Source organism: Miniopterus schreibersii (genome assembly GCF_964146895.1).
Source record: "Miniopterus schreibersii genome assembly, chromosome: 8".
Classification (NCBI taxonomy): Eukaryota; Metazoa; Chordata; class Mammalia; order Chiroptera; family Miniopteridae; genus Miniopterus; species Miniopterus schreibersii.
The window spans coordinates 46,590,299-46,606,727 of NC_138109.1; the positions used below are offsets into that span (position 1 = coordinate 46,590,299).

The 16,429-nt window shown below is 34.7% G+C and overlaps 1 protein-coding gene across 6 annotated transcripts in view; it reads left to right on the plus strand.

Moving 5' to 3' along the window:
* Positions 1 to 3,170: 3,170 nt before the first annotated feature.
* The window catches only part of TNNI3K (TNNI3 interacting kinase), a 255,436-nt gene continuing 242,177 nt past the window's right edge, over positions 3,171 to 16,429 (plus strand). For 5 of the 6 annotated variants that reach the window (XR_013999362.1, XM_081144739.1, XM_081144743.1 and 2 more), the window contains exons 1-3: positions 3,171 to 3,278; positions 3,873 to 3,981; positions 15,290 to 15,375. Coding sequence is in view for 5 of the 6 variants with exons in the window: in XM_081144739.1 (XP_081000865.1) it covers positions 3,239 to 3,278; positions 3,873 to 3,981; positions 15,290 to 15,375 (235 nt within the window). In the remaining variant the exon portion in view is untranslated. The remainder of the gene's footprint in view (positions 3,279 to 3,872; positions 3,982 to 15,289; positions 15,376 to 16,429) is intronic. The other variant, XM_081144742.1, reaches the window with a different exon arrangement.

Here is a 16,429-nt window from a genome sequence, read left to right on the forward strand (position 1 = left end):
CTTAGCAGTATTTATTTAAAGTTCTTTCATGGCTTTTCTTAGTTCAGTAGCTCATTTTATTTATTACTGAATAATATTCTACTATATGGATATACATACAATTTGTTTATCCATTCCCCTATGAAAATGCATCTTGGTTGCTGCCACTTCTTGTGAATCACTTTTAAAATATGAGACTGTACATGCACAGTCAAATCATCTACTGCCCCAATGATAAATAGGGGAACTTTTTGAAAATCTGAAACAATCTTCTTTTTCTCTTTACTCTAGTTCTCTTTTCTCCTTGGTGGAATTCAAGCAGGCATATCACTTTAAGTGGTCTTAAAACAGTGCCCCTCACGGTATGTCCCAAGTAGCATCTACCTTAGAACCACTAGGAGTGTCTGTTAAAATTTAGATTCCTGGGTCCAGAATTTCTGAGAGTGGAGCACAAGTTTCAATTTATTTACAAAACATCATTAGGTGGCATCTACTTTTACTAAAGGTTGAGAAGATGACACCTTTGTAATTAGATTGTTGTTGTTTTTTATAGTATATGACTTGGCATCTCTTTAACACATCTGGATTCTCAGAACTGGAATGAGTAGAATTCAGTTTAGAGCACATGGCCAACCTAAGGTAGAAAAAAGTAATTTTTGCAGAAATACATTGTGTAGTGGGAAAAATATTTCCTGCTTCCTCATGGATTCTCTTCAGCATTCTTTTGAAAGAAAAGTAGGAGTGTTATCCTGGATCATTTACTTATTCCAGCCTTTGTTCCACCTCACTAAAGGCACTTAGGAGGATTAATTCACATTCTTAAAATGGGCTTATAGATATTGTGTTTTTAGAACTAGGAAATGGTTATATAGTTCAATGATGTTTAATATTTTAGGTATTAATATTATCATTTCCTGCATTTTTTATGTTGCTGTTCTCCCACATTTTGAGCAAAATTTATTGCCTCCGGGTGTGGGAAAATTCAATGCTGATTGGATTTTCAAACTCATAGCAGAAATAAGTAGCTTTGAAAAATAAAGTTTTCATTTGTAAGAGCTAACTTTTTAGGGAAAACAAAAAGATTTTTGAGACTCAAAAGGAAAAACCTTAAAAATTTGTATATCCATTTTTATGTTATGTCCCAAACAGAAAATTGGAAAAGACAATGCAAAATGATGGGAGCTAACTTTTTCTTCATTGATGGGGGTGGTATACACACACACACAATACACAAATAGAAAGTCTGAGATGGTGGAGAGAGAAATAAGAAAGGAAATCAGGAAAAATACATAAATTTAGATGTCCCACAGAAGGCCGAGAGCCCTGCCTCTCATGCCTATCCTTCTGGATTCATGATATGAAAACCATGGATTGTTTTAAAGGAAATCTGAGAGGAGAGCTTGTAAATTACTTTCCAAGACATAGCCTTGGGAGATTGCAAGCCTTGCAAAGGATACTATCTAGTATAATCTTCAGAACAAGCAAGGAGCGAGGAAGTCGGGTGCTGAATTCAGTGGTCCGAAGGGCCACATTCTTTGGGAGAGCAAAGACTTTCTGACCTGAGGAGATGGTTTGCACACAAGTTCTGAAGGAAGCTGGTCAACTGAAGACAAGTCTGGCCTTCAAACAAAGAAAACAGAATTCATGTACCAAATAAATGGGGGCCCCCAAAGCATAGCAGACATCCACAGCCATGGCAGCACATACTGATGAGGAAAGATCAGGAGAGTTATATCTAGGGGAGAACAAAGTTGTCCATAAAGCCAGGTACCTATGTCTCCAACTATATCTTATCAGGATGGCAGCCCTACCTCTGGGACTTAAATTACTTTTGCTGAGAAAAAGGTGTGGGAAATCAAATTTATCTAAGCATTTGCTTTAAAAAGAAACAGTTATTTTAGCATTCAACTATAGTAACTATAAAATCTATTCCTGTTACATTCAAACTATAGCTCCTGGAGGTGAACTTCAAGATTAAAATTTATACTTTCTAGGTGTAATTACATTGTAAAAAAAGTATATAGTTAAAAATCAGACATCTTTTCTTTCTGAGTTTTCTATTCTATCTAACATTGTACCCTGAGTTCATTTATATCAATAGAATTATGCATATACAAAGGGCAATACATTCATAAAGTTAATGGGAAGTGAATGAAAGAGAAATTATGGACTATGTATCAATAATAACATCTGGCTTGGACTTTAGAATCATAAAGATCAGAAATGATTCCAGACTCCACCACCTACTAGCAAATCTCTCCCTTAATATGGGAATAAAATATACCTGGCAGGATTGTTTGAGTCTCTGCCACACAGCAAACATTCAGCCTTATTATTTGTAACCTTCTTATTGGTCTTGTCATTATTATTTTATGAAATGCTATTTTTAGAACTCAGTGTCTTAGATTCTTATTTATAATTCTTACAGTCAGCATAAAGAATAAGTAGTATATATAAATCATGGTCTATGTTGAAAATTTCTTCTTTTTTTGGATTTTTAAAAAAAGTTTATTTTTTATTATTGACATTATTACAGATGTCCCCTATTTCACCCCTACTTTCCCCCTCCATCCAGCCCCCAGCCCACCCCAGGCCTTCACCACACTATTGTCTGTGTCCTTGGGCTATGCACATATGCATATAAATTCTTTGGGTAGGTCCCCCCCACCCCCTGCCCTCTGAGATCTGTCAGTATGTTGAAAATTCTTCTTACAAACATAATTTTGTAGCTCTAATATAGGCAAAACTTGTGATCATTTCTATTAGTAACATGTCATAGGATATGGGTTTTCATTATTTATATAGAGAGGTAAAGTCTATTATCTGTCATTCTTCCAACTGCCATGACTTTGGCTCAGGAAAAATGATTCTGAAAGAAGGTCCTAGGTAGTTTTAATAACTCTTTATAGACCTCATATGTAACTGAATCACTTTCTAGATATACCTATTAAAGAAATGACCCATAAAGGTATATATGGGTAGGTAATCAACTGATGGAAGCAAATAATCCTATTGAAACATTTGCTATTTATTTTTGATACAGTGCTTTTAAACAAGCTGATTAGTTTCCTTTACAATTTTACCCTTGAAAGTACACACTATTTTGTTCTTTGTCATTGTTGCATGACATTCCATTTGGCAGTCTGCTTATTTTTAGCCAGGCTATCAAAGTATTTTTCTACTGGACTGTCACTGCACTTGAACTTGGAATCTTGTAACGTGAGGAACTGCACTGGGGAAAGGAAGAAACATCTAACAAATGGGAAATTATAAATCTAGACCAACCCAAACTTGCACTGGTAAATATTTTATGTCCTTAAATGTAACATGGTTCAATAATAGTTATAGATAATTAACATTTCCTTGGAATACCTGTTAATTTTTACACAGATGATACAACAATGTGTTATGCAAAAGTGTTGTGAAGATTATCTGAATTCAAATTAAGTTTTTTGAAAAATCTTTAGAGAAAACAGATTTCTTACAAAAGTATATTATTAGTTCCTAGGTATAATGTTGTAAAAAAAAAATGTAATTCTGCTGAATATAAGGATTTTAGAATTATATCTTAAGTATCTAGTATTTAGAACCTAAAAACTTTTTTCTAGAAACTGGAGATTGCTATAATTAAAATGCAATTAGATAAAATGAAGTAAGTCAAATATATTCTTTTATGTAAATATATTTTCCGATATCAAATGGGTTCTTAATCGTTACAATTCAATATGATTGCCTTTTAAATATAAACATTTGCATTTTAAACTTACAGTCAGTAATTTAAATTAAGTATTGTAGAATTCAGAATAAAAAGCAGAGTTTTAATTACTTCTATGTTATGATGTGTGTTTACGTTTTGCAAAACACAACTGTGACTATATCCCATTTTTTTCTAGATGAATGGAAGAAGAAGGTCAGTGAATCTTATGTTTGTATAATAGAAAGACTAGAAGATGACCTGCAGATCAAAGAAAAAGAACTTACAGAATTAAGGCATATATTTGGGTAAAGTCATTATTTCTTTGTATAAGTGTCCTCATTATTAATTTTTTTAGATATATCTATATATTTAAATACACAACTCTATCCAGTCATGTTCTAAGTCTTAAAATGTAAATTACCTCCCTTGAACATATATATATGTTCAATTACATTTACATATATATATATCCCTGAAAATATAAACAGATTATATCCTTAAAATATGGCTTTCATACTCCCATTACTAAAAAGTTTAGAAAGAGAGGAACCTAAGGGCTAGCCTTTGAATACTGTTGCTGAAGCAAATAATCTTCTCTGGAATTAGATCATTCTTATAAGCCATGCCAACAACAAACAAGACATCTCTTCCCAAATGGTAGTAGAATATTGGCCACATTGTTTTCTTTGGGCTACTAGACTAAGACTAATTTTAACAGACCCTCTGGACTCTTGACATTGAAAGGATGTCCCTTAATGGAACTGAGTACTATTCTGTCTCTGAAAAGTCATATAACAATGAATTATATTGGCTTCAGGCTTTCAGTGGGTTTTGTTCTATGATAATAATAATAAAAAAAAAATCTGGCAGAGTGCCACAACTTTGAAACACATAAAATGTTCAGAAAAGAGGGGCAGGCCCTCATATACCCAAGCAACCCTTTGGAGGAATTGAATCTGGCGTTGAGAAACTAGATGCATTTTGCGGGGGTTAAAGTTAGCTGCCTGACTGAGGAAAAGTTTCATGTAGGCCAATTAGCCATGTTCACTTACAGGGGTGTTATTCATGTAACGCACTGGTGACAAAGAGTTCCCTCTATTTTACTTGGAAAATAAGTATAAAGGAATGGCCAAATGATATTAGATTTTTTTAAAAAAGTAATTTCAGATACAGTAAACATACAAAACTCACATAATTGGCAAATAAAATTATCCATGTATAATATAGTTTATATGAAATTTGTCAGTGGGTTCATAAGGCCTTCATAAGTGTTTAACCTATGGTTTGGAAAATAGTTGATTCTCCTGTTATTTGGCCCAAAATAATCTTAACTCAGCATTGACACTTGTGATGAGATACCCTGGGTTGGGTTGAATTTTGCAAGTACTATCTCATGCTCAGTTATGGGGAAACTTTTAAGTTTTCTGTAAAGATGTGACTGGAACTTTGGTATAATGAATTTATGCATACATATTTATTATGTTGGAAAAGATATATGAATATAGAACTTTATCATAAGCTCTCTAGCTCTTATTAACTCAGATAAATATACCAAATGAAATGTGATTAAATTGCAGAGATTTTTCCCAATTTTATAAAATCAAAACTTACTTATTTATTTTAATTAAGGAAATATTGTGCAAATATATCAAGTCTAATGTTTAAAAAAATATCCTTTTAAAGATTAAGCAATGGGCTTGAGATGTAAGATTTTTTTCTCACTCCACATCAATAGCAAGCATCTGATTCTACAGCTCCTGCTATAGCAGACATTTCCTACATTTTGACCACATGTGATAAATGTGGCCTCCTTTTTGCTGAGTAGTATTGAGGGTGAGAGGCAAGAATCAGTGGCAGGGAAATTATAGTTCAGAATTTATTGTGCCCACTATATTTAAGGTGCTATTCCAGATACATCAAATATAAGACATTATTAAGTCCTCACCATAATCATGTGTGGAAGATAACATTTCTGGTGGATAATAAACTAAGGACCAGAGACATTGTGTTTTGTTAAGATCGTGTGGTCAGTAATTGCTGGAACTGTGATTTGTAGCAAGGTGAGCCTGACTCCATAGAGAGAGATTTTCTTACTCTAACACCTGCTTCTTGCTCCCGGACTCAAACTGTGGTGGAGGGGAAACACACACATAAGTAATTCACAGAAGATAGTCTATGACAAGTGCCAAGTAGAAGCAGCAGCAAGATAGTTTTCAAATATAAAAAAAGATTTAGGGTCTTGATTTACTCATTGATTTTGAAAAGCATTCCAGATAAAAGGTTACTTAAGTATAGACATATAGGCAAGAATGCATGCGCACCATGGAAAGTGAAGGCGAGGAAAGAAAAACTAATGTCTTGACCATTGGTGTAAGTTGAGTAAGAAAGCTATGTCAGTCACTATAAGGGTTTTGCAGCCGTACAAGCAGTTTTAAATCTAGTTTCTTCTATTTACAATCTACATATCCTTGGATTTTTTTTTTTTTTTTTTTTTTACTTAATCTCCTGAGCCCTATTTGCACTTGTAAAATGAGGTTAATAACCTCACAGGATATCTGCAACATGATGTCAATTAAATGCTGAGTATAGGGCCTAGCACACAATAGATACTGAATAATTAGAGGTTTCTATTACAATGATTAATTGGATACATAGGGCAGTTTGAAAGACTGAAGACTTTATTATCGAGTGGGAGTAACAAATACTACTTTATTGAAAGTTAGAAGGTGAGAAAGTTAGGATTAAATGTTTTCATATGAAGAGGGCATTTTCAAAAGTAAAAATGTAAAATGTTAGACACTTCAAGATGATGCAAAATTCTGAAGTATAAATTTTAAAGATTGTGATCAGGAGGGATTTAACGAGCTTTCAGACTAGAGTACTAGAAGGCTCATCAAAATGGATGTCAAATTCCCTGAGAATACTGGTAGGGCATTTTGTGGAGAAGATTGGTAGCATGGTGCTAAGGCCATTAGAAAGCTACAGACACATCCAATTAGCCAGCAGTGATAATAACGAAGCCAGGGAGAGGATCACCAGAGCCTAGAATCATGTTTCTCCAAGGGCTAAGCCCCTCCTACATAGAGCAGCCGGCAGTGCTTGCTAAAATTTTAGATTCCATGATTCCATCCCATATCAAACGAATCAGAATCTCTGGGGAAGACTTCCAGAAACCTGAATTTTTAACAAGCTCCCCAGGTAATACTTTTGTATGCTAAAAATGATACTTCCAGTAAAGTTTGAAAACTATACTTCTAGAAAGCTATCGGAGTTACACTGAAAACTCTGCCTGAGGTGATATCAGTGAAGGAATGAAGTACATGAGAGCAGAAAGCTGGCAACTAGTGTGATCTCCAGAGAGGTAAAGGAGCACACAAACAAACAAAAAAACAGAGTACCCGGTTTTGTCTGATCCCATCAAGGCAGAGACCATCATCCGGCAAAGAAAGTCGATTGTGCCTAGGGCAAATTTCATAGAATTTTCTTTTCTCTAAAATAAAATAATGGATGACAACGAAAGAAAAGAATGGAGTACTAAGAATAGAAATTGTGTCACTCAGTGGCTCACACACAAAAATTTTAAGGGTAGTTGGGAAAATAAAATATAATATTTTATGAAATCACATTTAAATGAGTAGGACATTTTAAGTGTCAAATAAGTGTTAGAACCTTTTTCTCTCTGATCTTTATTCATGTCTTACATCGTAAGGGGTACTTCCGTGACGAACAATTGTGTTATGCTGCCTGACACAGGCTTTCTCTGAACATGTAGAGAACAGAAAAACTATGTATGATGCCCCAAAAGACGTTTTTAACAGTAGAATAACAGGTGGAGCATCACTGGGGTAAACATAGGTTCACCTGGGAGGTTTTTTGGATTTTTTTGGTTTCCTTTTCATTTGCTGGCAAGTTTCTCTATGGCATTGATGGTCGATACTCACTCCATTCATTAAAAGAGAACTTCCACACCATAGTGCACCAAGGCTTCCTTCCTGTCTACTCAAATACACACTCTCTTGGTGTAGCTTTTACCCACAATATAGTACAAAACAACATAGAACTAACCTTTAAAAAGACGGAAAGAACCAAACCATTATCTTGCTTATGCCAGTTTACAGCACCTTTGGAATGAGAGCGTGATATGAGTAGGAAGAGGAATGGAAATGGAATGTTCCTTCATCTTCCACAATGAAGTTCCATTCACTCATAACTTTGAACATTTGCTGAGCTAATGGATGGGCCATGGGAAGAGATGAGGAAAGGAGAAGGCAGAAGGACAGACGAAAGTGTACGCTGGAGGACCACTGTCTGATTCTTTCCTCTTCTGTGCTCTCTCTGATCTTTACGTTTATCAATGCAATGGTACTTAATTCACGGTGTTGTCTTTATCCATTTACAAGTCGAACCATTAGCGTATGTGTTCACTAAAGACAGCCTCTTTATCTTGTTTAACTTTATATATTTATTTACTTGTGATACCTATTTGTATAGCACTTGAAAGGAAAACAAACTAACAAGTTAGTGCCTACCATGTGCTAGGCATGCTGCAAGGTATTTTAACATGTATTAGCTCATATAATCCTAAATGTATACAGCAATGGGCAAAAGTAGGTTAATAATAATAAATAATGCAATAATAAATAAATGAATAAATAAATAAGCCCAGCCAGTGTGGCTCAGGGGTTGAGCATCGGTCCCAGAAACAGGAGGCTACCAGTTTGATTCCTAGTCAGGGAACATGCTCAGGTTGCAGGGTTGATCCTCAGTAGGGGCCATGCAGGAGGCAACTGATTGATGATGTTTCTCTCTCTCATAGATGTTTTTATCTCTCTATCCCTTTTCCTTCCTCCCTTTCTCTAAAAATAAATAAATAAATAAATAAAAACAAATTTTTAAGAAATTAATTAATAATACAAGAATAAGCTATTTCACATACTTACAACTGTAAACTTATTTTTGCCTACCCCTGTATATGCAAAGTGTTTTAGCACAGTGACTGGCACGTGGTAAATACTGAAAAATGTTAAAAACTGATCATCATTGTTTATGTTAACAATCCTGTGATGTAGATATTGCAATTGACATTTTATACCTACAGAAATGAGGCTAATCAAAATAAAACCTGCTTTAACACAACTGATATGTGTTAATTCACAATAATCTTCATTATCTTGGTTCTCAACCTGGGCATGGGAAAGAGGTATGGATTGGAATTATCTTTGAAAATTTTTCATTTTTTCCTATGCTACTCCTCAACTTTGCTATATCCTGTGTATTAGAACTGTCCCTAGGTGTGGGAGTAGAATATATTTATGCTCCCACTCCTACCTCCTGGTGATATACATGTACCCTTCTAGGGTCTTTGAAAAACACATATTGGCTCTCTACATGAAACTTTTAAAAGGTTTCCAATAAAATTATTTTGTTTCAATATGCTTTTAAGTCATTAGAAATTTTACAACTATGTTTTGTTAATTTCACTGTAAAGCTTACCTTTTACCTGTTTAAAACGTAAAATGAAATTTGAGCCCCTGGGACAATATTCCAGAGAAGTATGATTTTCCAGTGCCATGGCTTGTCAATATAATCAAAAGGACCCTATTTTTTCTCATTTTCATCTATTTTTGACATTGCGTAGTTATACGTTGGCCAATAATGACGATATCTCACTTAGAAATTGATTAAGTTTAATAAATGAACAAAAATAGTCAGAAAATTCTCTGTTCCATGGGAGAGCAGTTGCAATATTTATAAAGAAATTTTAAAAAGAGAGAGAAAAATTGAAGGAGTTTTCTGAGATGTACCTTCCTTCTTATTTTCTTCCTGACAAGTTCCTCTGGGCCCAGCTACAGTTCACAATACTCATCCTCCAAATGAAACATCTTCCACACATCTGCTTTCTCAGAACTATAACCAATTATGAAATTTAGCTATTGTAAAATGAATAGCTCCAGAAACATTACAGGCTGAACTTATCTAAGAAGAGTGAAATTCCGTATCACAGGGCTAAGTAGAATACTGAGTGGGGGGAATGTCGTCTTTTAAAATTAAAATAGAGTAAAAGTATTATTTGGCTTGTTTGGTTAGTACACTGTGCTAGTTTTGAACTAAACAAAAAAGAAGCAGCAGCAACAAAAAGACCACCTCCGACCAAAAGCAGTTAATTCACATTGCCCCAGGACTGGCTGCCTTCCTACTTCTGTTCTTCTTCGCCTAGGTAAAACTCATTATGAGTGAAACTTTAAAGGAATATCATGTAAAAACCTCACGAAGCAGCTTGATCTCAGTCTCTCTCTCTGGCTGTCTCTTGCTCGCTACCTCTGTCTCTGTCTCTCTCAGGGCATCTCTGTCTCTCTAGTTTCCTACCTCATCCTAATTCTCCCTCCTTTATTCTTCGTCTGCTTTTCTTTTCTGTCCCATACTGCCTCCATCTTTTCTATGTCCTTCCCTGTAATCTTTCTCAAATGCAGAGTAAAACAATAAAAAAAGTTAAAATAATCAATATGAATGCTTCAGTAAAAGTAATTATTATAGCAGCTAGTATTTACAAAAGCCTTATGAGGTCTAATCCACTTAAACCTCATAATAACCCTATGAGGTAAGGATTATTTTTGTCCCAATGTTATCATCCTTAGCTATTCTTGCTCTGTCTGCCACCATACCTCAATAATTGTTTACTGTATGAACGAATGGATGAGTGAATGGATATACCTGATATTGTTTGTTTGCTGATTTGCTCTGGGGGATATTAGACAAACACATTTCTGGATATCTCATAGGAGTATATATAAGGAATAGATCTTATAAACGATTTGTTTCTATTGTTTTTGGGGAAAATCAGCAGCAACCACAAAGAACTACACAAGAACTTACAACCAGCCATTTGAAATCTAAATTATCAACTTGGGAACTAGATGATCCATAGCAAATTCTTAACTTCTTCTACCTTCTTGGCCTTTCCTTAAATTTCAGCCAAATGAATTAATTTTAAAAATGTGTCCACCTATCTGAATATTTTGGAAAGTAATATATTATTTTTTGGCCAACTGTTGAAATGTTATATTAAAATAAGTTTCCACTGGTAGTCATGTCAGATATTATGTTGAAAGGATGAGATCATGAGAAAGAAGTTTAATTGGATCACAAAACTGCATACTTTTCTAGATGAAAGGTAAAGGCTAAGAAAAGAGTTCATTATGCTACAAGAAAGAAAGTAACCTTTGGGTACAGAACTACTATTTTTTAATGATTAAGGACAGAATTAGAAATGTATTCATAATAGTGACTTCATTTTAATTAGGATCTTCATTTATGCCCCAGCAAGCACTATGAACTCATTAGGATATGTTAAGTTACAGCATGGCATGGTAGGTGATGAAAAATGTAAGGGCAGATTAAAAAATAAATTGAGCGTAGGGTGTTAGAATACATAAGTGATGCTCAGTTGGCAGTAGCTGACATACACAGTTGCTTTAGAAGAGACAAAAGGAGAGAAAATGAAATCTCTCTCTTAGGAATGATTGCTTTAAAATCTTGAATATTTTAATTACATGTATCAAAACAGAAACATTTGACTAGAAGTTAATGGGAACTGAGAATTAGGATTCAAAATAGTTCCAAAGTAACTCTCTTCTTAAAAATTACATTTCAGTTATTAAAGTGAAGTTAAAAATTGTACTATTAAAATTGCACTTGGCTGCCAGATATTGTGGGAGTTTATTCTCTGTTGTTTCATTTTGTTGGCATTAATAGCAGTTGCACGATTTCAAGGATAGAATTCAAGAGGAGAACAAAAGCAACAGGCAACAGCTCAGTTCTGAGCAAGGAGCGATTTAGGACTGGATTGTACTGAGTCACTTAAGAATGGTCAAGTCTAGTTTAAGACTCAGTGAGCTGCCCTGGCCAGGAGGCTCAGCTGGTTAGTGTCTTCATGATATGCCAAGGTTGTGGGTTCAATTCCAGTCAGGGCATATACAAGAATCGGCCAAGGAGCCCTGGCCAGTGTTGCTAGGTTGGCTGGGCATCATCCCTTTTGGTTGGGCACCAAAAGGTCACTGATTTGATTCCCAGTCAGGGCACATGCCCAGGTTGCACCTTGATCCCTATTAGGGGGAGTGCCTGAGGCAGCCGATGGACATTTCTCTCATCGCTGTTTTCCTCTTTCTCTCTCCCTCTTCCTTCCTCTCTCTCTAAAATCAATTAAAACATTTTTTTTTTTTTAAAAAAAAGAATCACCCAATAAATGCATAAATAAGTCAAACGACAAATAAATGTTTCTCTAGTGCTCTCTCCCCTCTCTCCCTTTCCTCTCTCTGTAAAATCAATAAATAAAAATTTAAAAAACAAAAGATTCAGTGAGCTAAGGAGCTAAGGAATGATTGTTAAATAAAAACTCATGACTATAATTCATGCTTTCAGTTTTTCTATGTAAACAACAGACGTTCACTTGGAGTTACTCTTTTTTTTTTTTTTTTTAAATAAAAGCAATGGACTTTAGCATCTTACATTTTTTGTTTAGTGTTTACTTTCTTTGCAAAGCTGATCAGAGCAGTAGAGATCAGAACTAATGCTCAGGTCAATTGCAGAATTCTCTCTACGAAGAGAGATGAACTAAAAAGATCCAGGACTTAGTGAGTAGTTTATATCAAGTAGACTATTGAAAACAATCTGAAGTGAGTAGTAAGAACCGAGGTGGAGCACACAATTGGTGTTCAGTAGGTATTGTGCCAGACTGATCGCATGCATTAGCAAACTTAGATAATGGGTTGAGTCTACCTTCTCAATAAAATTATTTTCAGCACAATCTTTTTTTTTTCTAATTTAGATTTTTTTGTTCTTTTAATATCACCAGTGTTGAGAATAGATTCCCTGTTTTATGATGGCATTGGACTTGTAGTACAAAACTGTGATTCTAGTAATTGCTCTGAATCACTGATAAGTTCTAGGTATCACACAGTGAACTCGGTGGACATTTTTAACAACAGTGAAGACAAGGTCAGACGTTTTCTAAAAGTCTGACTGAGAGTTACTGTGAGCATAAAATACTTATATCTATAGAACTGATTGTGAAAATCGGAAATTTTTACAGGTCATCAAATGTGAGAGGTCAAAGGCCAAACTTGATTTGAAAATTGTGCTAAAATTCTTGGAAGAGTTAGTGTCCAAAAGAAAACTTGCACATTCAAAGCAAACTTGATAATAATAACAATAAAATAACTATTTGTGGGTAACATATCATGTCCCAGCTACTGTAGTAAGCACATAACCACATTTATTTTGACAATGCAATATCATATGTATTATTTTAACACACATAATTTTATAACTGAAGAAATTGAGGCTTGAAAAGGTTAAGTAACTTGCCAAAATTCGAGGAGGGGTAAAAACCAAAAAACCCTACTTAAAAAGCAGAAACAGGATAGAATTTTAATCCTGGTGTAAATATGTGGACCAAACTTTTAAGAATTACCTATGCAGCTGAAATGACTTTTTCTATTTTCAAAACATTAAAACACTGCAGATATTGTTATATAATATTACAGGCACATGTTGAAAAACTAATTTTCTCAAGGATTTATTGCTACAGAGGAGCTCCCAGGCTTTTTCTTCTTTCACTATTAAGTTCATTAAAGTTAGCTCAAAAGAAAGTGCTTCCTTTCCTGTTTTTCTCTCAGGCTGAAGTTTATACACTGTAATTCTTTACTTAACAGGAGCTTCCCTGTCTTCCCCCACCCGAATACTTTGTTTTCTGTCTTGTGATCTTATTGTGTGTTCCATTAATGGAAAGACCAAGGAAGAAAAGCCAAAGAAGCTTAGAGCTCTGAATCATTGCCAATCAACATCAACTGCTAGTCACAGGTTATTTCCCCTTTTTATTTAAGGACACTGATGTCCTACAAACATTAAGAGAAAAATTCAATCCCCCCAGCTTTAAAAGCAGAGTTCAGCTTTTCAGAAAACCTGTGCCATTTGAAATCATAACCACAAGGAAGACCTTTGTGAATTCATTTCGAAGCATGGGCTGCTGAGAACACTTTGTTTAGTACTACCGATTTAGTTTAATTTCTCCAAGACATCTACAATACAGTTGTCTCAGAGAGTTTAAAGGTCAGGCCCAGGAAAAGGCCACACATTTCCAAGAATCATGTTAATTTGTAAAGTTACTGCACATATAAAATAGCTATATTATTTATAATTAGGTTCATTTCAGGTAGACATTTAAAATAGTGGTATTTTCATCAGAAATGTTTTTGGGGTTTTTTTGCACTGTTCATTGAGCTGGGTGAAAGTGCAGATAGAAGTGAGTTCAATTATTAACTATATTTCATGAAATCCTGGGCTCCTTGCTATATATATTATATTACCAACATTTGTAAAAATGACTCGGAGTTCATTTTACTTCTACAAATGGCATTCTAAAGCACATTGAGATACATTTGTCAATATGACGTATATTTGTCAACAGCATGTCGGTGGACTGTGCTGCTGGGAAGTTGAACATGGAAAGCAAGAAAGTTAGGAGGGGGGAAGGTTCTGGAATATTCCCAAATTGATGAAAACAACCACTGGACTTGCCATTGCTTATTAAAGCATTTCACTGAGATCCTGCAATGTCCCTAAGTTTAGGGAGACTCTTTTTAGCAGCACCCTTGGGGATACATCTTTAATTTTTTCTATTTCAAAATTCCAATAGCTTTTGAAGTTCTTACCTGGATGTATTGATGATAATATTCTGAATTCACAGTACCTCTTAAGTGTAAGTACTTTACAAATGACATGGAAGGCTCAGGCACCAAAGACTATGCTATCTCACTGAAGCTTCTAGAGGTTTTAAAAAGGCAGGAGGCAGCTTGAAAATTGACCTGGGAGGCCAAAGATATGATCTCATTCCTACTGAAAAACTCCTGGAAGTACCAATGACCTCAAGAGGTCAATAATTTTAGCTTTACGTTGTTTTGTGTGTTTTTTTCAAAGGCTATCTATAGCTCTCCAGGGCCCTTCTGGAGCAATGTCTTTATTCAAACAAGGCAAGGATTTCATTAATTAAGTCGCTAACACTACTCCTCTCACCTGAGACTATCAAGGTACACTATGAGTTTAGACCTTCTTTGTCTGTGAAACCTGACCCAGTCAGAGTACGAGGCAATTTTGCTTCAGGCAGAATTTGTAATGCATTGGGAGTATATTCCTTTACCTAATCTCTTATCAAATGCTGACTTTTTTTTCTTTTTAGAGAGAATTTCTTGAATTTTTCATAACTATGGTGTAAAATTTTAAGTGTGAAGGAAATACGTATATTTTCAAATGTCTATGCTTTCTGTACATACATAAATTTAAATTCATCAAGGTGCCCAGAACCATTCAAATTTTACATAGAAAACAGAACTGTGCACGAGAATCGTTAAATGTGGTCTTTCAAACGTTCAACATTATTTTCTCTTGATTTTAATTGCTCTTCATGTAGAAATATATTCAAAATACATTTTCTAGGTACAGAAGAATCCTAGAAAAGATATACTTCTGAACTGATAGTAACATGATTCCCTCATAATTTTTCAAATTAAAAATAAACTAAAAGTTGAAATTTATCACCTGTAAAATATTTTTTTTCAGCTCTGATGATGCCTTCAGTAAAGTTAATTTAAATTACCGCACAGAAAATGGACTGTCTCTGCTTCATTTATGTTGCATTTGTGGAGGTGAGTGCTTGAAGCTCATACTTTATAAACTTGTTTATATAGATATAGATGATATAGATATATAGATATAGATATATAGATATAGATGATATATAGATAGATATATAGATATAGATGATATAGATATAGATAAAGATATAGATATATAGATATATATGGTCAGTGATTTGAGCTGCTTAACAGTCTACATGATAATTCTATTTATACTCAATTTCTCTTTTCCTTTGCCCCCACAACTTTGATAACCTTTGGTTGAAGTAGTAACTACCAGGCAGATATTCTAATTAATTTAGCTCTGAGTTTCAGTTTCATTGTGCTTTCACCCTGAACCAAGTCACTTAGCTTGCTTGGAAATCCAAAGAGCATTTTGCAGTACTGGGCATGCTAGTGAGGGATTAGGTTAAATTCAGAAGTACTTAAAGTATTCCCTGAAACATTATCAAGTGATTGCTTCATAATCTGTAGTAAGGTATGTGGAAGGTAATAAATGCCAAGGATAAAATCTCAAAGTGAAGACTGAGGAAAGGGAAGATTAAAAGTTTAGCCCAGCCGGGCATGGCTCAGCGGTTGAGCTTCGACCTAGGATCCAGGCGGTCAGGGTTTGATTCCCAGTCAGGGCACATGCCCGGGTTGTGGGCTCGATTCCCACTCAGGGGTGTACAGGAGGCAGCCAATCAACGACTCTCTCATCATTGATGTTTCTATCTCTCTCTCTCTCCCTCTCCCTTCCTCTCTCTGAAATCAATAAAGATATATTTAAAAAAAAAAAAAAGTTTGATTTGGCTTATGTTTTTTTTTGTTTTGTTTTGTTCATTAATGTAACCCAGACACAAAAAGCGGTGCCTGGTATATAGTAGATACTCAACAAACTTATTTAATTAATGAATTAATAGTTAATATTTATTTGAACTCAGCTTTCTAAATAGAATACTAATGACTAAGTTTTGCCTCTCACCAGATCTCTTAACCATTCCTGTCAAACAAATTAATCAGACTGCTCTGATCTAAATAAGTTCTACTGCTAATGATGTTCTGAGCAATCCTGTACAACTAG